Here is a 22,406-nt window from a genome sequence, read left to right on the forward strand (position 1 = left end):
TTTATATATGTATTTTTAGTTGTAGTTGGACATAATACCTTCGGTTTATTTTCTGTTTGTTTTGTTTTGTGGTGCTAAGGATCTAACATAGTGCCCCACACCTGTGACATAAGCACTCTACCTCTGAGCCAAGCCTCTGGATTCAAGTCTTTTGGTCATTTTTTGAAAGGAAGAGATGTAGAGAGTTCTGTATCTATTTTGGATACAAGTCCCTTTCAGATATATGGTTTGCAAATATTTTCTGCCAGTCTGTAGCTTCTCTCTCTTCTCTCTTTAAATAGCGTGTTTTGAATGTGATGGTCTCAATTTTTATTAAGTGCAGTTTATCTTTTTTCCCTTTTGTGGAATGTTGTGTTGGTGTCCTATGTTAGAAATTTTTGCCTGAGCCAAATCATGAAGATTTTTCTCCTGGGTTTACTTCCAAAAGTTTTAGTTCCTTTATTTAGATCTAGTTTTAGTTAATTTTTGTGAACAGTTAAAAGGTAAGGGTCTGTATTCGTTATTTTGCCTGTGGTTAATTGAATGTTCCATTGAATTGCCTTGGCAATTTTTTAAAAAATCAATTGACTGTAAATTTAAGCATTTTATTTCTGTATTCTTCAGTTCTGTTACATTGATTTACATATCTTTCATTAGTACACTATTTTGATTATTTTGACTCTCCCAAGTTTTAAAATCTTCCAACTTTGTTCTCTTTTATAGTTACTTTTGGCTGTTTTGGTCTTTTGTATTTCCATGTAAATTTTAGGGTCAGATTTAATTTACAGAAAAAAGCCTGCTGATATTTTGCTAGGTATTGCATTAAATATATAGAATAATTAAGGGAGAGGATTGACATCAATGTTGAGTTTCTGATTCATGAACATGGAATGTTTCTCCGTTTATTTAAATGGTGTTTATTTATGTGTTTTGTTTGTTTGTTTGGCAATACTGGGGGTTGAAGCCAGGGATCCTTTTTTTTAATATATTGGGGATTGAACCCAGGGATGCTCTACCACTGAGGTATATCCCCAGCCCCTTTTTTTTTTTTTTTTTTTTTTGAGACAGGTTCTCTCATTAAGTGGCCCAGGCCGGCCTCGAACTTGTGACCCTCTTGTTTCAGAGTCCCATGTAACTGGGATTGTAGGTGTGTACCACTGTGCCTGGCTTGGGTTGTTGATTGATCTTCTGTCCTGCAACCTTATAAAAGTTGTTTATTGGTTTATTAGTTTTTTATGCACTACTGAGAGATGGGTTTTTTACATACACGATCATATTGTCTCCAAGTAAAAATAGTTTTACTTCTTCATTTCTGACTTGCATGCCTTGAATATCTTGTTTGATTATTATTTGTCCAATTCAGTGTCGAATAGAAACAATAAGAGTGAACATTCTTGGCTTGCTCTTGATCTTATGGGGAATATTTTGTCTTTTACCATTAGTATGATATTAGTTCTTTCCTAGATTACTTTTGTCAGTTTGAGGAAATTTCAATCCATTCCTAGTTGGTTGGCAGTTTGATTCTAATTAGTTGTTAAGTTTTGTCAGATGCATTTTCTGCATCTGTTGAGATGATCACATGGTTTTTATTCTGTTAATATAGTATGTTATGTTAATTGATTTGCAATTTTTAAATCAATCCTGTATTCCAGGCATAAATTCCAGTTTTGAGTATTGAAAGCTATTCACCTAGCATGGGTCAAGAGACCCAAATGAATTTCTTCAGGGTACCAAAAAGATAAACATTGTCAGTTCAGATACTAGAAGGTATTTTAAATAAAAGTCTTCTGGTATTGAAGTTTTAAGAAAAATAAACTTAGCTACATGTATCACAAGTTCATGTTTGTTTTTTAGAATCTTCTGCTTTGTGGGAAAAATTCTTTCATATTTGTAAATGGTAAGCTTACTCAATACAAAAAAAAATAACAGATTTTAGCAATTTGTTAAAGCCCAAAGTTGATTAGTTGTGAGAAATTAAAGGCAATTTAAGTGACAGTAAGTATTTTAGTATATCAAGTCTTAGACCAATGTTTACAGATTTAGAAAATTTATAGATTGTTTATTCCTTCCTTTCATTTGGTTCTTTGTGCCATTTTTCACAACTTGTTTATCTTGTTCAATTCGTTATTTGTGTCCTATGCCAAGAAAAAAAATACCTATGGAGTAACTTCAGATTGAATTATCCCATAATTTGCCCCATTTCTTTTTTCTTCTAATAAACTTTTAAATTTATTTTAAAATCAAGTTGACAGTTCAAATTAACCATTACAATGGGATCTCATCTGATATTTTGGTACATCTGTAATGCTTAAATCAAGTTAAATATATCTGTCTTTTCAGATATTATTTCTTTATGTGAAAACTTTCAAAATCCTTTTAGGTTGTTGAAATATGTGATGCTACCTGTAGCCAACCTATGATGCAAAAGCATTCTGGAAGTTCTTGCTCCTCTGTAATTGTAACATAGTCCTATTTCTCATTACTCTAAGATTGACTGTCAAAGTCAATGAGACTTATTCATTGAACTTTTAAAAGTATGAGATTATAAGGAGGGTAGAATTCACAGGCCAAAGATAAGATTTGCTTGTAGTACATCTGGTTCAAAAGAGGGCAATAGATGGAATATAGTGTTTTCTAAGGTTCTTTTAACCACTTTTCTTTAAGTATATGAGTAATAAACAAAGAATGAAGTATATAGCACAGAAAGAATAAGACAAAAAAGAAATAAAAGAATCAATGACATAGAAGTATTCTGTGTCACCATCAGTAAATGCCAGCCCATGAAAAATGTCTTTCCATTTATAACTCAAATGGAAATAGAAAATTATTTCTATGACAGTATCTTTACATGTTTTAAGAAGATTTTGTCTCTTTGAGACAGTGTCTTGCTACATTGCTTATGAAAGGGTAAAGCTGCTTCTAAGCTGCAAAGCCTGAGTTAAAATGTAAAGGACTAGGTATTGTAAAGTTTCTGAACTGCACACAGAACCTGAAATTCCTGAGGCAGTTAAGACAATGCCCGGTACTGCCCACTTAGTTGTTTAACAACCTGGACCCTGTGCAGCTTGGCATGTAGGCACCTCAGGGCCCAAACCAATCAGTTTGAATGTACCCCCCTCCTTAGGACTGACCCATTACCCCCGCCTGACCTGTTCCCACCAATGAATGTACTAATCATGTTTGAGAATTGTTGTTTGATTTTCCCGCGGTGTATGGTGATTTGTTAAAGGAGACTGTGATGTATGTAAAGTCCCTGCCCTCCCTAAAAAAGTGTACTTAAGCACTGCTCAACCCCTGCTCGGGGCTCTTGGCCGCTGTCCCGTCTTGAGTGAGCCTGGAGCCCCAGCGCGCTGGATTGGATCCTCAATAAACCCCCTTTTGCTGTTGCTCTTGGTGGTCTCTTCCTCCGACGTTCGCCAGACCCTTACACTTAGGCCCTCACTAAATTGCTAAGGCTTTGAACTTGTGATAACTTCTAAGCCACTGGGATTATAGGCATGTACCACAATACCCAGCATGTGTTTTAAGATGATTTAATTGCTCCTTAGGCTTTCCCTAGTTAAAAAATAAATACATACTCATTGGGGGGAAAATGCAGGAGTAGTATAGTAAATATATGAAGTAAAAAAGTGGACATGTCCTTCTGCATTGTCCTCCCTTTAAAACTACTCATTCCCACATTTTCTATATTGCCTTCTCACTGTCTTCATGGGAATAACCCTCTTAATGCTTATTAATGCTCTACATTGTGATCAAGATGGTTTGTTTTTTTAGGGTATAATAAATGGGGCAGTAAGTAATAGTCATAGGCAGTACTTTTAAGAGGAACCCTTAAGCTCAGTGGGATCTAGCAGCTTTATCTAAGAGAAGAAAAAGAACTTACAAGAAGATGAGATGAGGCTGTCATACTTACTAAGCAGCAACAACAAACTAAGATGTCATAATCGTGTTGACATGTTCATTTCCACACATCTGCATATAGTCTGTTACATAGCCTGTTGCTCTTTTTGTTTCTCCTCTTTCCATGGAGCTTTATTGTAACCATTTCTATCTCTAAAATTAAGGGAGAATTGGAGGAAAAAAGTTCTAGACAGTCCACTACCCTAAGTGATAGCAGTATATATGTTTAAATTGAAGGAACAACGAGAGACATGTTTCCATAGGCTTTTAGAGAAGCAAGCCTGTGAGACCTAGACTGTTTGTTCATCCATTCAGCAAATATTTATTGAAAGCCTTCTATGAGTCAGTCATGGCAAGACATACACAGTAAATAAATAAGAAAATACTGGTATGTGTTAAATGTAACAGTAACACAAGCTGAGTGGTTTAAAACAACACAGGTTTATTCTGTCACAGTTCTTGAGACCAGAAGTCCCCAAACAATGTTCATCACATTGGTTCCTTCTGATGACTCTGAAGGAGATGTTCAGTGACTGTCTTGTGGCTTTGGCAACAGTGAGCAATCTTTGGCATTCCTTGCCCTGTAGATAGCAGTATTCCAAACTCTCTGAATCTTAATGTGGAGTTCTCCCCACATGTCTGTGTCCCAAGTTTCCTACTACTTTATAAAGAGGACAGTCTTATTAAGTTAAGACCCACCCTAATGATTTTATCTTAACTTGATTACATCTACAAGGACCCTACTTCAAATAAAATCATATTCTGAAGTTCCAGAAAGGACAAGAATTTGGGGAGAATACTATTCAACCCTTGTCATCCCTATAGAGAAAAACTCAAATAGGATGGTGGGGCAGAGAACACTGGAGTGAGATGGGCTTGTGATTTCATGTAAGAGGATAAGGAAAGGCCTCACTGTTGAGGCATCATTTGAACAGAGAGTTGAGGAAGGTGGGGGTAAGCACAGTGAATCTCTGTGGGGAGAACAGGGAGAGTAACATGTTCCCCTAAGCAGGATGTCTTGGCTCCCCATCAGAGAGGCCAGTCAGTGTCTGCAGGAAACAAGTAGGAGGTAAGATTAGAGAAGTGCTGGGCACATACCATACAGAGCCTCCTAGACCTTCAGCTTGTACTGTGAGTGAAATGAGAAACCATTGAAGTGTTCTGAGTAGAGGATGATTTGACTGACTTGTTTTTGTGTGTGTGTATTATGCTGCATTGAGAAAGGGTAAGTTGGAAATAGGCAGATGAGTTAGAAGGCTACTACTGTATTAATAATACCCCAATGAGGGAGGTTCTTCTACGGTGAGAGGTCAAATTCTTGATATGTTTTGAAAATACAGTTGACAGTTTTGCTATCATGTAAATGTAGGGTGTAGAAGAAAGAAAGGGATCAAGGACATAGATACTGTTGCTGGTCCCTAGTATTTAGTCTGAGCAACTGGAAGGAATGGCCACTAACCAAAAAGGGAAAGACATATTAGGTTGGTTATAGAAATCTGGACATAAGTACTTCTGGGAGAAGTCATAATGTTGATGGTCTCTAAAGGCATGGGATTGGACGAGATCCTTCAACATGCGAGAGGTATGGGATCTAGGGCACAGGTGTCAGGGGTGACTTAGCTGCACAGTGTGTAGGAAGGAAGGCAGAGTATGTGAGTATAGATGAAGATGAGTGACAAGTTTGAGGATATATTCATGCAATAGGAGGTTGGCATAACCTTGGCAATAAAGGGCTGGACAAGAGAGGGCCCAGAAAGCATTCAAATGAGGCAGCATGCTAAGTAATGACCCTGTTGCTCAGTATGCTAAATGGGACATTCCTCCAAAATGGGGTTTTGTTTTGTTGCTTTTGCTGTTTTGCCTCTTGAAATTACTTTTGGTGAACTTTTCTGACCATCTTGTATCCATTTTAAATCTCTTATATTTGCTAATCATTTCTAAATCAGTTATCTTGGATCTGTCTCATCCCTCCCATTCTAATAATCACTATGCTAATTTAAGCTTTCCTTCTTTCACCATTGTATATACTAGATTCTTAGCATATACATTTGATTGTGGGTCAGTCCTTCTTAATCACTGCCCTTGTCTTTGAAATCCCTTTAAGGTTTTCCCCAGACTGGTCCCATCTTGCCACTCCTAGCTCATTCTTGTATAAGTCTCCTCTGTGAAGCCTGTGTTCAAACTAAACTGTATTCCTGTTAATGCCCTCATGGTACTGGCTTTCCTCCCTCTATATGGTTGCTCATGGTATTCTCTTCACATTAAAAAATGTCATTTTTATCTCTCACTCACTGGCAGACTCCACTCTGAAGAGATGCCTGTGATTTGAAAACCAGTATATCTTTGGGTACCAATAACTGGGCATAGATACTGTTGCTGGTCCATCATCAGGGAGACAAAATGACCTCCAACTGTTTTTATGGTCTCTGTTGCACACTAGTAATACTTTGTTTTCATTATTAACTTTAACAAAGCAGTACTTGGAAGTAACAAGAATTTGAGTTTTTAAATTATAGCAGAATTACTTCTGTGGTTCTTTGGATTCATTTTTGAGTCAGCCCCACTAAAGAAGTAAAGACCTAGCATTTCTGTGTTTTGAGCTTTAGTATTATAACTTTTTTAAAAAATAAAACCATAAAAGAATAGAAAGAAACTATTAAAATGTGGAAACAAGGACTCTTTAAGTACAGGTAGCATATAAACGCAGGGTATCAGTTTTTAGAAGAATTAACCATGTAGAATATGGTGGTTCCAAAATTTCTGGTAATTAAATGACTCAACTTCTTAATGCATTATTAAACACCGCCTCCCCCTCTAGCATCCAACAAAAGCACATTCAGCCAGTAGCTGCCTGTTTCTCTCCTTTGTGAGGAGTCTGACATCATTCACTGTATCTCTTCAACTGATACAAGAATTTCAGTTCCATTCAATTACCAAATTTTAATTGAAGCCCATTGCTAGATTGGTCTCCTATTCCAGACTATTTCCACTTGCCTATGCTGTTACTATGGCTGCTTGGTTCCTTCTGCTTACTTTCTGCATTACTTTGATGACATCTATTCAGGTGTGAAGCCAAATCAAGTTGAGATTGGTAAAGTTCTTCACTCTTCCGTATTAGTTTTTAATTTAGTAAGCTTTCCCAAGTTTTACAATTCCAGGACCTTGGAAAATTATGGGAACCCTTTCCCTGCCCTCTTTACCCCTTGTCCCCTCCCCTACCCCCAACACAATCTTTCAGGAGTATGCATAAACATGGCATATATATTCCATAAATGAGCCAAAGAAACAACTTCCCCATTTAATGTCCTCCTTTGGTTTCTTTTATTAATTAGCTTGTATTGATTTTGTACTTTATTCTTTCTGAAATTAGAGAAAATTTGTTACACTAGAGAATGGATGTTCTTTGTCCACTATATTTCCTGTAAATATTAATTGATGTGAGACATATTCAGTGGGTCTTTGTTTAAACTTCATGTTTTTAATAAAAAATTACTCTAGAATATCATGCAATCCACCTGTTTGGCAGTGAAACTTAAAATTTGCCACCTGACCTGAGAACAGATCTGATCTTCTGCCCAAACTTTAAGATGAGAAATAGTTTTCACCCAGAATAAAAATGGTATGTCATATGTTCTCTTACATAAAGTGACTTGTAGCCAGTGGGCTAACTGGATGTCCTTTTTCTAGTTTCTCCTTAGCTCTCACAACTGTTAAGTATGCTAAGGCCAAGAGAACTTTATTCTTCCTGTGGCTACAAAGTAGGACTCACAGTTCAAAAACAAAAATAAAACAAGAGAGACCTCAGAGTCTGCAGGAGTGGCTTCTGACAATAAAGACTTTGCATTTACTCTGCTCTTTGTGCCTGGGGTTTTAATTTAACACATCAATGAAAAGGCAGCATTTAAAAAGGGGGGAAAACACCCAGCAGGACTTACTTTTATTAGTGCAATTTGTAAGAAATTACTGCATTTAATGAGAAAATCGTTAAGCATGAAAAAATGGGCTGTGACAGAACTTGTGGAGCTTAAATGGTGAGATTTTAATTGAGTTTTTAAGTTATTGGAAAGAAAAATAATAATAATAATAATAATAATAATAAAAACCCGGGGCTGCGTCTGTACAATTGAGGTGGTCAGCACTTTATATACCTTAGTTCAATTTCCTATGCCACTGATCATGCATAATATTATGACTCTGGTATGCTCTGTGTCATATCTACTGACCTTTCCTATTCTTAGGAGGAAGGCAGGGCACTTCTGCTAGCCAAGGGACTGTGGGGCAAAATGTCTACCAGAACATTTTCTGAGAGGGGGCAGGACAAGAAAGGCAAAGAACAGGGCAGAGCTGTCCACTTCACAGTCCATATGCTTTAGGAGAAGACAGCTTTTGAAGGTCATTGTCAGGCTTGTAAAGCTTATGCTTTTTTGCATAGTTCTCAGTTTCCTTTGTTTCTATCCAGTGATACCTTTTTCTCCAATAAGAATATTTCATTAAAGATTGCAAGAACTAAAAACAGGAATACCAGAGCAAGGAGCAGTGCCATCCAGGGCATACTCTTCCTGGAGACTTAGATTTGAACTCTTGGAAGACAGCAGAAAGGATATTTAAGTTAGTATATCTTTTGTCATTTAGAGGAAAAATATTTAGGATGCCTTCTTTTTGTACTTAAATATTCAGAAATGCATTTGATCTCTGTGAGAGGATGTGAGTACCATGGAGATGCTCAGTTATCTGCAGTGCCTCTTATTTATTGTCATGGTCCACATGGTTGTATGGCAACCATTTGCTGTGTTTCACCGTGTCAAACTTGAAAGAAAGAGAAATGTATGCAGCTCTAAAGATGTTTCAATTATATTTTATACATAATTCTGTTTTTGCAGAAATGCAACTTTGAAAAATTTAAATGACTGGAAAAAGTTTTAAAATATGCTTGTGAACCTTTTAAATAACTGAATTGAATTTCATTTTTTCCCACCTCACTGGAAAAAATAGCCCTATAAGTTTTATCTTCCCTTAATATTTAAATTAAATTATGCCTAGTTAATTCTGTCTCTTAGAAATATCCAGTTCATTAAAAGAGGTTCCTTTTGTGAGTTCCTAATAACTCGCTGTTTCAGGTGTCCCTTAGATCTACTCCTCACCTTCCTTTATGTATCCCAATCTGGGGGAAGGATGGGTGGGATGGCCCTGCCCTTGCAGGCTCTCTTTCACAGGCTCTAAAGGCTCCCTGCTGATTTCAGTCAATGGGAGATTCCTAGTGGGTGATTGTGGGGGAGAGAAAGAAGCCTGGGTATCTGCACTCTTTCTGTGTTGGGCAGTATCTCTGGTCTTCCATGACTTTGCCTACTGTAAGACAGGTCCCTGGGCTGTAGTTATATACCCTCTTTTCTTTTGCCCACATGCATAGGGTGCTCAATCCTCTTGCTGTTGTTGATCTCTGGGTTACAGCATCCTCATTTGGCTTTACAGCTCTTCCATCACAGAATAACAATTGCCTTCATCAAATTTCCCATGTTAAATGTGTAAAGCAATTGCTGCTCTTCTCATTGGACCTGACTGATAAACTCCATAGCCTCTACCCACAATGACCAATTTATAACCCTAAAGAGACATAGGGAAGCCTGTTTATGATCTCTTTCTGTTTTAGTTGCCTGTATTAAAACCTTAGACTCCTTTTCTTATCAGGCAAATGTTCCTTTTAAGTTTCTAGCTTAAAACTAATTGTAATTTACATGTGGATTTAATTGGTAGCAGACTGGACTACTTGCCTAGAGTTTTATTTGCTGATGAATATTACTCCTTTTTATTCTCTTAATAATAATGAGTGGCCTGACCTTATACTTATTTGATTTAAATGCTTGATTTTTATTGTTGTCTTTTAATTTTGTTTTGTAAAGATACCATTGTCATTGAGTATATAAATCTGTTCTTAACGTTCAAAAATGATTTCATTGCTGACAGCTGCAAAATGTACATCTTTTCAATAAGCAAAATTCATATGAGGCATTGAGATAGTGAGAAGAATTAAATTGAGGTAACATCCTGAATGATGGGTTCGTCAAATCAGTTGAGATTCCTTTAACCATCCTTCACATATAATGTGTGGCAGATGAATAAACCTATTACTTTTTTGTCTCTTATCACATAAATGAAAAAACCCACAATAGATGACTTCCTTTGACTTTTATTGGAAACATCTTTGTAGAGAACAGAGATATTGAGTAGATATAAATCAGAGACAGACAAGCCCATAGCCCTGGGTGTTTTGGCCCTCTTAACCATGCACCAAGAAGGAAGGTGGTCCATTATGTAGGACTTTGAAATGGTAGTGAATGTTTTCTGTAGAAAGAGAGAACAGTTATTTCAGTTAAACAAGAAAATTCTGCCATTTTTCTGTTATATGATACTTTTGAATCTAGATAACCTCTGGAATATGATCCTAAAGTATTAGTGTGTTGAGAATAATTTTGAGTATCAACATCTGTACTCGTTATATGCTGAGTTAATATATAATGCTCATATCTAAAACCTCAAAATCTGGAACAGACATTTGTGAAGTATTCTTTGAAATAAATGACAGCCCTTTGCCTGACTTAGTATGCAAAGATGAATGGTTCTTCCAGTGGCCATTTTTTATATTAGCTACTAATGAGTATTATTGAGTCACTAATTCTGAAGAACATTTTGGTGAATTGTAATTGGGGCTATGATTTATGATTATAATTGGGACTATGAAGACTGACAGGCCATTCTTTAGCCTACAATTGCAGTCAAAGCAGAGAAATGTACCCTGGTGATCAGCATTTCCTTTATGGGGGGCAGGGGATGACAGAGGAGTCAAAAGCGTAATCCAGCCAAAGTAAATATTATTTTTGTCAGCCATTTCTGCATTTTATTTTTATTAAAAATGACAAGGAAATGGGAAGTGCTTCCAAACTTTGGAGGGAAGTCTCTTGTCCACATATCATTCTAATATTCAGTATATAAAGCATCATTCATCACAGGTTTTCCCTGGTGTTATATGATTTGTTATAGTCAGTGAACCAGAGAATAATTGAGGTGGAGGGACAGAATTTAGAATCATGAGCCAGATACACTGGCCATCTAACTTGCCTATAAGGGCAAAATCTGGTCTTTGTATTCACTGGATTTATTGTAAGTTTGAATGTATTTATCTGCCTGTGTTTCAGACCTGCTGAGGAAAAAACAGAATAGTCTGACATGTAAATAAGAAAACCTAAATCCAAACAGGCCCATAGATACATGAGGACTTTGGTTCTTAAGTAGAACCTGGGCATTGAGATGTCCACTTATTTTTCTTTATATGCCTCCTTTATCATATTTTTGCAAATGGATTTTTGGCTTTGCTTATTTTAGTCTCTTTTGAATATTTTTTTGGTAAGTTGGTGTGTGTGTGTGTGTTCTGTCATATTTTAGGATGAAATGGATCAGGAAGCTGTAACTTTTTGCAAAGCACTTGAGTACTTCTCTAATTGCTTCATGGACTCCTGGGCCAGAGGACTCCCTATTTTCCTTCCCTTAATCTCTTGTGCTCTTTTCATTTCTTTTCTCATAGTCTTTTTGTAAACATTTGGACACACCTGGTAACTCTTTTCTTTTAGGAGCTGATAAAATGTTCTGGTTTTCTGTGTTGCTGATGGTTCCTTCTTAGCCTCCTCTTTCAGCTCCCATTCCTCTCTCCAACCTCTCGGTTGTGTAGTACATAAAGGATTGGTCTTGAATCCCCTTTTCTTCATACTTTCAAAGGAGCCAAACTATATCTTGCCTCAGGACCCTTACGTATATTATTCTCTCCCTCTAGAACTTCTTCCTTCCAACCTTTTTCTGTCTAATGCTCACTTCTGCCTTTTCTTCAGATACTGGGCCATTTGCATTTGTGATTTGTGATTTGAAAAAGATATGGCAGTATTAGAATATCTTGACCATTCAGCATAAACCTTCTGCTTTCCTAATCCTATTCTTCATACTTAGGCTCTTTTTTTCCCCCTTGCTGGATGATAGTCATATTCTGTTTTTTATTACCCAGCTTAAAAGTCATGATGATTTGTGACACTTTGTATAAAGAATTTTAAACATTTAAACCAATATGAAAAAAATATATTTTCAGTCCAATTCAAATGTTTTGTAATACTCATACTCCATTTTATATTTACCTTATTGTTAGTATTTTGGGGTACATGCTTATATTCCCTAGTACTAAACTCCTCAAAGGACTTAATTGTGCCTCCCACAGAACATAGCATAAGGTCTTATACATAGTAGTTACATGTGGGAGGCCCAACTAGCACGTGCTTATGTCTGACTCCCCTGCTGACCGCTGTGGCATCCGGCTGTGATCTGGATAGCCCTGGTCTTCTAGGGTGCCAGGGACTGTGTCTTCGTGCATAGGCATGGGCGTGCCTTCCTACATCCCCATGGGTGGAGCTATGCTTACCTGTTTCTTTATAATACTACCCCTTGCCCTGTTTGGGATAGAATGTTCCATGAAAGTGCCCTTTGTGTGTCCCCTTCTCTTACTCTTCCCTTGAGTGTGGCCTACCTAGATGTCAGTCAACCTGCTAACAGCAGACATCATGAAGCTAGATTCACCCCCTGAAACCTGACCCCTTACCTCATTTGAATAGCTTCTCCTCAATAAAAGGGGTTAGCAGGTACACACACACACACACACACACACACACACACACACACACTCTCTCTCTCTCTCTCTCTCTCTCTCTCTCTCTCTCTCTCTCTCTCCCTCTCCCTCTCTCTCCCTCCCTCCCTCCCTCCCTCCCTCCCCAGACCCTTAAGGTCAGAGGAGCTGTCACAGCACCCCCAAAGAAAAAGGTATTTGTGTCTCTTGTGTGGTTATTTCACGTGGCCCAGTTAGCCCAGTTCCTCTGGAGTGACCCCTGAGTGTTTTAGTTGCGAGCAACCCAGCAGTCACACAATAAATATTTACTAGGATAAGCTAATGAAAACGATCACTAAGTAAAGCAAATGTTTTGTGGTTTGGTTTTTGTTTTGTTTTTTAGTACTGAGGTTTGAACCCAGGGATACTCTTTATCACCAAGTTACATTCCTAGCCCTTTTAATTTTTTAAATTTTGAGATAGGTTCTCATTGAGTTGCCTAGGCTGGCCTTGAACTTGAGACCCTCCTGCCTCAGCCTCTCACACTGCTGGGATTATAGATGTACACCACTGTGCTCAGCCTATAAAGGGAAATAGTTTCATTAAATCTTCCTAAAATTCTTCATTCTCATTTAAAAAGAAATGGGAGACTTGGAGTCCCTTGGCCCACAAAGGTGCCTATTTGTACCTAGATATAACTTGAAGTTAACTTTATATTAATCTATCTGAGAAGGTAAGTAAGAATCTTGAACATTTCTGTATTTTGACTTTCTAAGCTGGAAAAGGGTAAATAGCTTCTATTTGCTTTGAGCTCCTTATTGATGGTATTCTGCTCTGCTGACTAATCAGAGTTGTATTATTTACCTTATTTAAAAACACTATTTGAACATTTTTTTCCTCTTCTTTGAATTGTAGTTGGATATTAATTCACTGCTGGAGGAGACATTGGTAAAGATTTCTGAAATTGCAGTACACTGTTTCTTTAATCTCCCAAGTTTGTTAGAGGTTTTATTATAATGGAGATCATAATCTCCTAGTTGGTAGAAGAGATGAAGTGGTTATTGGGGATATTTTTCCCTTGCAGCAAAATTGCTATATTCGAAAATGTTTCGTCCAGTTTCTTAATCCTCTCCAAATGTTAAAAGGTCCTCAGGAAATAAGTAGATGGCACGGATTTCCTGTCTGTCACAAGGCATTGAACAGTGTTCAGGTCACTGATTCAGAGTTAGAGGCCTTGCGCCTTTTCAGGTGAATCTTGAAAGTAGTTTGCTTTAGTAATGTGCTCACCCACATTTTTAACTACTAAAATGTTCAAATGAGACTGTGATTTGAAAAAGATATGGCAGTATTAGAATATCTTGACCATTCAGCATAAATTGTGAAGTAGCTGGCAAGTAAATGGTTTCAGGAGACAAGGGAGAGTGAGCCTTTAGGCCATGAGTGTTTGTTATCTCCTTGGTTTGGTATTCAACATAAATCTTAAGGGCCAATTTTGATGTACTAGCAAATTTAGTTCCCTGAGATGACCTCCACATTTCTATTTTCCACTGCTTTTTCCCCCCCACACTTAACAATTTTTGTTTCTTTGAGAGGCAGGCTCAAGTTGCAATCCACCTTAGAAATGATGACATTGATGTATTTCCTCTTTCTGTAGCATTTATGACATTGCTTACTGATAGATATTGTTTATTAAGTATTCATAGCTTGTGGAGTGCTGAGCAACAGGGAGGATATTCAGGCCCAGCTAAGGCATAAGATAATAGTAATAGGTTCTCATTCTAACAGGATGTTATGGTGACACTGGGACTGTTCTTTGTAATTTAATCTGGGATTGACAAAAGATGGGTGTTTCTGTCTCATGACTTTTTACTGCCTGGCACTGCTTGATAGTTATCCTGAGTGGCATTAGGGGAGGAACTTGACAACCGGTTTTCTATGAATATTTAGGAAAGGTAGTTTTGAATTGTCCAAATAGCCCCTAAATTTTGGGGGGAAGATAAAAAGCAACAACAGTATGATTAAAATAACTACCCCAACCTAATGTTTGACATTTCAAAAGGAATAGAAATTAGTTTATTTTTGACAAAACCACATTTCTCATATGTAGGTTTTTGAAATGAAAATTTTGCATCTCATGTCTCCCCAAAAGAAATCTGGCTGTTGTGCATACTGATCAGGAGCTCTGTGAACCTCATCCTTCTTGGCACACCCAAAGGTGTTTAATCTAACAAGCATCACTCACATCTATGAAAATAAATTTATTTTCTTATGTTCTAGCATGTCATCAGCTAATAAGTCACATTGAACAGTTTTTGGATACTAACGAAACACCATATTTTATGAAGAGCATGGACTGCATCAAAGCCTTCCGGGAAGAAGCCATTCAGGTATCTTTCTTCTCACCTATCTTCTCTGCCCAAGCTATTGGCAGCCATCACGGGGAAGAGAAAACCAGCATCCCATCAATAAGCCTGGCCTTTGGAAATAATCATTCTCACTACGAATAGCAGTTGTGTGCCAAGAGAAGTGGGAGTGATCATTGTCATTTCTGAGGAGGAATTAATGTAGATGGGTGGATGCTTATCCCTTGAAGTGAGCTTTTTATGCTACTAAAGCTCTAGCTTTGTGTTCTGCTCAGGGGCACCAGGAAATTTACATTGTAATATCTGATAGTCCTGTCATTATTGTGAAGGATAGGCTAATTACTTTAGGAAAATTGATGAAAAACATGTATTGGTGTGATTATTGAAGAAGATTTTACAAAGACAGAAGTAGGAATCTAAATGCCAGGGGAAAAAAGAACACCAAAAAAAAATAATTATAATAATAAACTCAACACACCCACCTTTGTGTAGGGTTTTTGTTTGTTTTATTAGAAATTTTTAGAAAACACTTCTAAAAATCTTCCAAATTATTTATAGGCCTCTATACCTCTAGGCAAGAGGTGAGCAAGTTTAAATTAGAAAGTATGTTTTTAGAGAAGGTACAGATGTAATATATGTTCTTGTGTGAGTACATATTAAATATTTGCTGAATGAATGAAAAAATTAGCACTGGAATTATTTTAGGTGTTTACAAAAAAATGGCAAGAAAATGAGAAAATCCTTAAAACTGGATTAAAGTAAAAGATTCAGAAGCAAATGACCCAAATACCCTACAGAAGACAAAATTTGGGGAAGTAGAGTCAAGACAAGACCAAGTAAAGATAATTTACTTGGGTAGAGAAAGATTTCATTAGATGAAAAGAGAGTAAAATGTGTTGTTTTTTTAATAAGTATTACCCCAGGTAAAGGGAGCTTCTAATAGCACTTCTGCATGCTGTTGTCGCCACATGCACTGGGTCACTGGGTTTCTTAAAACAGGAAAAAGAAGATTGGGAGTAGATCAGTGGTTGAGCATTTGCCTAGCATGAGTAAGGCCCTGGGCTTGGTCCTTGGCACCACACACACACACACAAAAAAAAAATTAATTAATTTTAAAAAGATGGAAAAGGAGCAAAATAAACTTTAGAGACTGGTCAGTCAGTATTAATGAAGACCTATATTTAACTGTAAAATTATTTTTTAAAAAGAAATAATTAAGAAAATATATTAATTTTAAATTTTGCTTCTCTTAAGGAATTAATAATTGTTATGAGATGCAGAGTAGCAAATGAATATGTTTTATTAGAAAAAATAAATAATTTTGATATTGCATGCTGAAATATTTTATAAATTAAGTAATAAAACTGAAATGTGCTTCAAAACAATCCAAGTGTTATGGGAGATGAAGGTAGGGTCTAGATGAAGCAGATGATTAAGTAATAATTACTGAAGCTGAGTGATCAGTACATGAGCATCCATTGAATAATGAAGTATTCTCTTTTGTTTGATATTGTTTGTATTTAGTTAAAAACAAAGTTTTAGGTACCAAAAAAGCTATGTGGCTCTGTGAAGGTTGGTTCCTTGCGTAGGTGGAAGGATTTCTGGTTTTCAACGAATAAAGCTCAACTTGAATTGCCAGCTTCCATCTACCTTACAAGAACTTTTAAAATAAATAAATAAATATGGTGGATTCAAAATCTGTTGTACCTTGGTCTGAAGATGATGGATTTTGCCCCCACAGTTTTCAGAAGAACAGCACTTCAACAGTTTCATGAAATCCCTTCGAGAGAAAGTGGAAGTTAAACAGTTAAATCATTTCTGGGACATTGTTGTTCAGGGTAAGGAGTTCTTTGTTTTTGGGGTTATTTCCCCCTCTAGATATTGATGCTGCTGCATATCCATACAACTTCTAAACATAAATTATATTGCATGATCTCCTAGGTGGGGAAACCTGGTGACTGACAAACATACACACACACACACACACACACACACACACACACACACACTCTCTCTCTCTCTCTCTCTCTCTCTCTCTCTCTCTCTCTCTCGCTTTCTCTCTCTCTCTCTCTCTCTCGCTTTCTCTCTCTCTCTCTCTCTCTCCCCCCAAGTGAATCTTGAAAGTAGTTTTCTTTAGTAATGTGCTCACCCACATTTTTAACTAGTAAAATGCCTGCCCGCCCCCGCCCTCCCTCTCTCTCTCTTCCTTCTTCTTTTGTGGTACTGGGGATCAAGCCCAGAGCCTCAAACATGCTAGGGAAACACTCTCCCTCCCAGTGAGCTACATCCCCAGCCTTTCATTTTAGTTCAAGACGGGGTCTAGAAAAATTGCCCAGACTGTCTCAAACTTGAGAGCCTCCTCCTGCCTCAGCCTCCAGAGTTGCTGGGCTTACAGATATGTGTCTTCATGCCCGGTGGGACCTGATAGACTTCCCATTTGGCTTTGAGAAATGCCCAGGATTCATTGAACTCAAAGTCCCCTTTAATAAGCATCAATACAGAGTTGATAAATACCAAGTGGATGTTACACTCTGTGCAGCATGACCCATTTCTAAGATTGTGCCTTTCTGTTTGTTCACTGAAGCCACTGTGCAGACAAACATTGCCCCGTTCTCATATTCTTAGGCTATTTCCATTCTCTTTGGTCCACTGCACTTGGACTGACTTACCCACATTTTGCCTTCCTGCTGCCTTTCATTACCACATTCTTGGGCTTCCCAAGTCAGCAGTCCCACATCTTCATGTACTAAAGCCACTCATTTCCTCACTTATTCATAGCAACCACTACAAACTAAACCCAGAGAGAAATGAACACATGTTCTTCCAATGTTACACTTGATATTTGATTTTCTTCATGCCTTTTTCCTGTTTTTGAAAACATGACCCAGTTTTCTTTCAGAACTCAAGTATATTATTTATTAAAAATACATATGAAAATAAATTTAAGAGATGGTATGAAACTTTCACTTATAAATCAAGAGGCAAAAATTAGTCTCTACCTGTTTTTTGGTGTAAATTCTGGATGGGGTTACACACCTATCTATCCACCTTGTAACAAGCGGCATTTCATCCTAGGCAGTGTTACTTGACAGTTAATTTTTCAACCCTTTAACCTCTACACTGGTGAGCAAAAGCAATTAGGATGCATGGTGAATGGGACTTACTCAAATCACTTTTTTTTGCCACCATGGCTATCCCAGTAGATGAAAGAGGAAGTTGGTGTAGGTATTTATGAATGCCTAAAACATACTATTTGCTGAAAGCAAACTTGCAGTATATGCACAAGATCCTTATTTTCTGGGAGCTTATATGCTGCTTAGAGAATACATACAACTTGTGCCTTTTCTAGGTACAAATGAATGTTAAAAATGCATGTGTTTTTCTATGAGTATCATGCATCAGCCACTTGAGATAGGAAAGAATCTTAGGAAGAAGAGAACATTAAAGGGTAGATTTTCTGTCGTTTGCCTTCACTGAGCTAAAATTGATGCACTATGCTATGTTAAATGACAAAGACACCAGTTGTAACAGTGTGTTACCTCCTGACCTAGTGCTCTGGTCATTTCATCAATAGCCAGTCACACTGCTTAAGTCAAAATATTTACACACTCCACCATTGAGTACTGATGGATTTGGACAAAAGAATAAACTCATTCAAACATTTATTTATTGAGCTTCTTGTATGTACTATGTGGAGGGGAATAAAAAGATGAATAGTACCTATTCCCTGCCCTTGAGGAAGGACAGATAAACATGCAAATAGTTACACAAAATATGAAGAGTGATTTCCAAGGGTTAAAAAGTAATCTAAGAATTCTAAAAGGGAGTGCTGTGTCTTTCTGAAGTTTACTAAGAAAGCCTTCATAGAGTGGGTAGAACTGCACAAGTGGCCTTTGTTTCTTACTATACTAGCAAAAATAAGAGAAAGGATAGTGTGAGATGAAATGAAAGATGTTTATTCATTGCCATTTTAGTTTTATGGGGTTTTTTTCTTAGGACAGAGCATCTTTATATGTTTAAGTCTCCAGAGCAAAGGTGGGAGGAGGTGATGGAAAGGAAAGTGAGATTAGGATTAACTATTTGTATTTGAAGTTTACTCTGTGAATTACTTTTTAGATGGAATCACTCTGATCACCAAAGATGAAGCCTCTGGAAGTTCTGTCACAGCTGAGGAAGCCAAAAAGGTATTAAGAAAGAATTCCCTGTATTAGATGAATCATTGTGGTGGACATTATTTTCCTAGATGTCCTTAAGAAGTTAAATTTTAAGGTGCCTGAAGTAGGGCACTCATTCTTTATTCAGCCAACAAGCAAATTGCTTCAACTGCAGCATACTTGTGGGAAACATAATCCACTCAGTTTTCCACAGGCCTCGGTTGTATTTCTGGAACTCACCTGTAGTCCCAGCTTAAGTAGTCCTAGAGCTTCTGACCTCCCTAGTACATGCCAGGTTTAGCCTAGACCCTGGCAAAAGGCTATAAAGTCCGCTAGCTCAGTGATTTCCCACGCTGGCCACACATTTAGTCACCTGGGGAACTTTTTTTTTTAAATGCTGATTAAAAATCAGAATCACCCCAGAGATTCTATTCTGTTTATTTGAGATGGGTGCTGGGCATGGTTTGTTTGAATTTTTAAAGTCTCTCAGATGAATGTGCAGCAGGTAGAAAAACAACTCTATTCTAGCATAAGGGACATCCAGCTATTTTCAGTAAAGGTCTCTTTCAGTAGAAGATTAACACAATTGTTAGGACAAGGCCTCCCTGTCTGATGTATGAGCTTTGAGTCAAGAGTCAGCTATGAGTCACAATACACATGGCTATTTAGTTCACTGATCCTTCATTATACCTCAAGGTTGTGATGAAATTTTAATGGAATTAGATTCAATAGCTCAAAAACATAGTTTATAGCATTTAGTTTTAGTTATCGTCACTAATGGATCCAGTCCTGCTAGCACAGTGCCTGGCAACCGCCCTGACAAACTTTCTGCTATGCGCTAGGCCCTGTGCTGCATGCTGACAGCCCTCTGCCCTCTGTAGAAGTGCAAACATTGGGTACAAGGGAGCATAGGGTGGCAGTGGAGACTCAAAAAAATAATTGTATATTCTGAGAGAGAGTTTGACCTGGGGCCAGCAGATAGGAATGTATCAAGGGAATGGCAGGAGCAAGTTCACCATAGGTCTCAATTCAGGCTAAATGGAAAATGCCTCCAACTTTCAACTATACAGAGGCATCTGACAGAAACCATATTGTCTGGGAGACAAGTTAATCAGCATATACAAGAGTTTTTAATCAGTACTGAGCCTGGCAAAAGTTTTTCTTAAAGAACAGATATGGTCTCTACTTTCAGGGAGTATATTTCTAGAATTTTAGACACATACTCTTAGGAGCTGACTGTTGTCTCAGAGGGGTTCGCAGTGTCTATACCCTCTTCCACAGTCAGTAGTGAGTACCAAGAGTTTGGGTATGTCAGGTAACAGTTTGGCTTTATTTTTATTTGTCAGTTTATACAATATTTCGCTTTTATTTTCCCCTTGGACTGTAGTAGAATTTGTCAGTCAGAATTTTCCAGAGAAATAGAACCAAAGAAAACACACACACATACACACACACCTCCCTCACTTGATTGATTGATTGACTTTAAGGAATCGGCTCATGTGATTGTGGGGGCTAACAAGTCCAAAATGTATAAGATAAGCTGACAGGCTTGAAACTCAGACAAGGCTTCTTTGTTAGTCTTAACAGAATTCTTTTTTGGGAAACCTGTTTTTTTCCTCTTAAAGCCTTCAACTGACAGGATGAGACCCGTCAGTTATTGAATGTATTGAAAATGATGTTAGCTGATTATAAGTGGTAAACTCATTTACAAAATACCTTCACAGAAATATCTAGAGTAAGTAGTGTTTCATGGAACAGCAGGGCACTATAACTTAGCCAAGTTGACACATAATGTTAGTCCTCATGTATGGTGAAGGTTTTTGCTAAACAAGTAAAATAAGTCAAGACATACAATTTAATTTTAGTCATTATTGCTTTACAAAAATCTGTCATCCAAGTGAGAATTGAACACATTACAATCTTTGGAGGAAGTGGGGAGCACTGATTTAGAAAAGGTAATGCTCCCTCCTAGCCGTGCATCTTAACCAAGTGTCACAGCTCATTGAATCCTGAATATTAGAGAGGAAAGAAATCTAGAAAGGGATAATGCATTTTTAAATTGTGTGAGGCTTGTTCTGTATTGTAAATGTGATATCTTCTTTGGAATTTAAGGACACAGAGTCTGATAATTGAGCTATAGAGAAAAATTTCAGTTAATTGCTAGGTATAAGGTGGTATCCTTACTTGATTCTAATATCACCAGAACTGACTTCAGTTGCAGTTTAAGACAACTCTGGTAATGTCACTATCTTTGAATAGAGAAAACTTAATAAAAAAACGTGAAGAGAATCTCTTCTCCCAGCATGGGATATCTGGCTTTGTCTTGCATCTTCTTCCTTTTGGAGCAATTTCCAGTCAAGGCACACTAAGTACACTTTTGTTACTGCCAGCAAAACTTCACAGTTTTGGCAGATAAGAAAGTAAGAAATTCAACTGAGCACCAGCTCTGTGCTAGGCACTTTGATGTACGTTGTTTTATAGCATCTGAAATTAAATTTGCACGTTAACCTTACAGACGCACATCTAGAAAATGCCATTTTCTTTTTTTCACACTTACCGATGCTTCAGTCAATTAAATATTTATACCAAATGTTTATATAACATTTGACTTCTAAAAAAAAGCATTCACATTATGTGATGTTTACTTAAAACATATTCACATTGTATCTAGATAATGATAGAAAGAGATGGTAATAAAATTTTGCGTAGGTCTGGGATGTAGCTCAGAGGTAGTGTGCTTGCCTAGTGTACGCAAAGCCCTGGGTTTAATCCCTAGCACTGGGGGGAAGAAATTTTTTTTTTTGTATGTATCTTCAGAACCAAGTGTCCAGTACAGTCTCTGTGATCCTCATATAGTGATCTGCTACGAATTCGCAGGAGCAGAATACTGTCCTGTTATCACTGGGAAACCAAATTCTACAAAGTTTAAATGGGGTTATACTATGAGCACTCAGAGGCAGCAAGAAGATTAAAATTCTGGTCCTTGTGCACTGCACTGGACCTTCATTCCTAGATAGATTTAAGTCTTACAAATAATCTATAAAATGCAGTAGTCCCTATTTTCCTTATTCTTTTAATATAGTTACCATAAGTTATTAAAAGTTAGCAAGCTGTTATATTCTTACTATTGTTATTTGAAAGGATATAATTATCTAGGGTTGTCCTTTTTAGGTGGAAATTAAATTATAACTTTGCACTTGTACAACACCTTAAAGAGAGCCATTTTCTTCTAGTGTATTTTTAAAATATGTGAATTTTGTGATTCTTTTGAGAAACAGGTAAGTTAGCCCTACTGCAGACATAGAATATGCTTCCATAAATTTAGATAGTCAAAAGTTTCTCAGTAGCTTTCATTTCACTTTGAAACCTACGTAT

At 37.2% G+C, this 22,406-nt stretch overlaps 1 protein-coding gene across 1 annotated transcript in view; it reads left to right on the forward strand.

The window, feature by feature from the left end:
* Positions 1–22,406, forward strand: part of Xrcc5 (X-ray repair cross complementing 5) — an 88,024-nt gene that overhangs the window by 59,573 nt on the left and 6,045 nt on the right. The window contains exons 17-19 of the mRNA XM_026402366.2: positions 14,792–14,901; positions 16,619–16,715; positions 18,994–19,061. Coding sequence (XP_026258151.2) covers positions 14,792–14,901; positions 16,619–16,715; positions 18,994–19,061 — 275 coding nt within the window. The remainder of the gene's footprint in view (positions 1–14,791; positions 14,902–16,618; positions 16,716–18,993; positions 19,062–22,406) is intronic.

Source organism: Urocitellus parryii, chromosome 1, assembly GCF_045843805.1.
Source record: "Urocitellus parryii isolate mUroPar1 chromosome 1, mUroPar1.hap1, whole genome shotgun sequence".
NCBI lineage: Eukaryota > Metazoa > Chordata > Mammalia > Rodentia > Sciuridae > Urocitellus > Urocitellus parryii.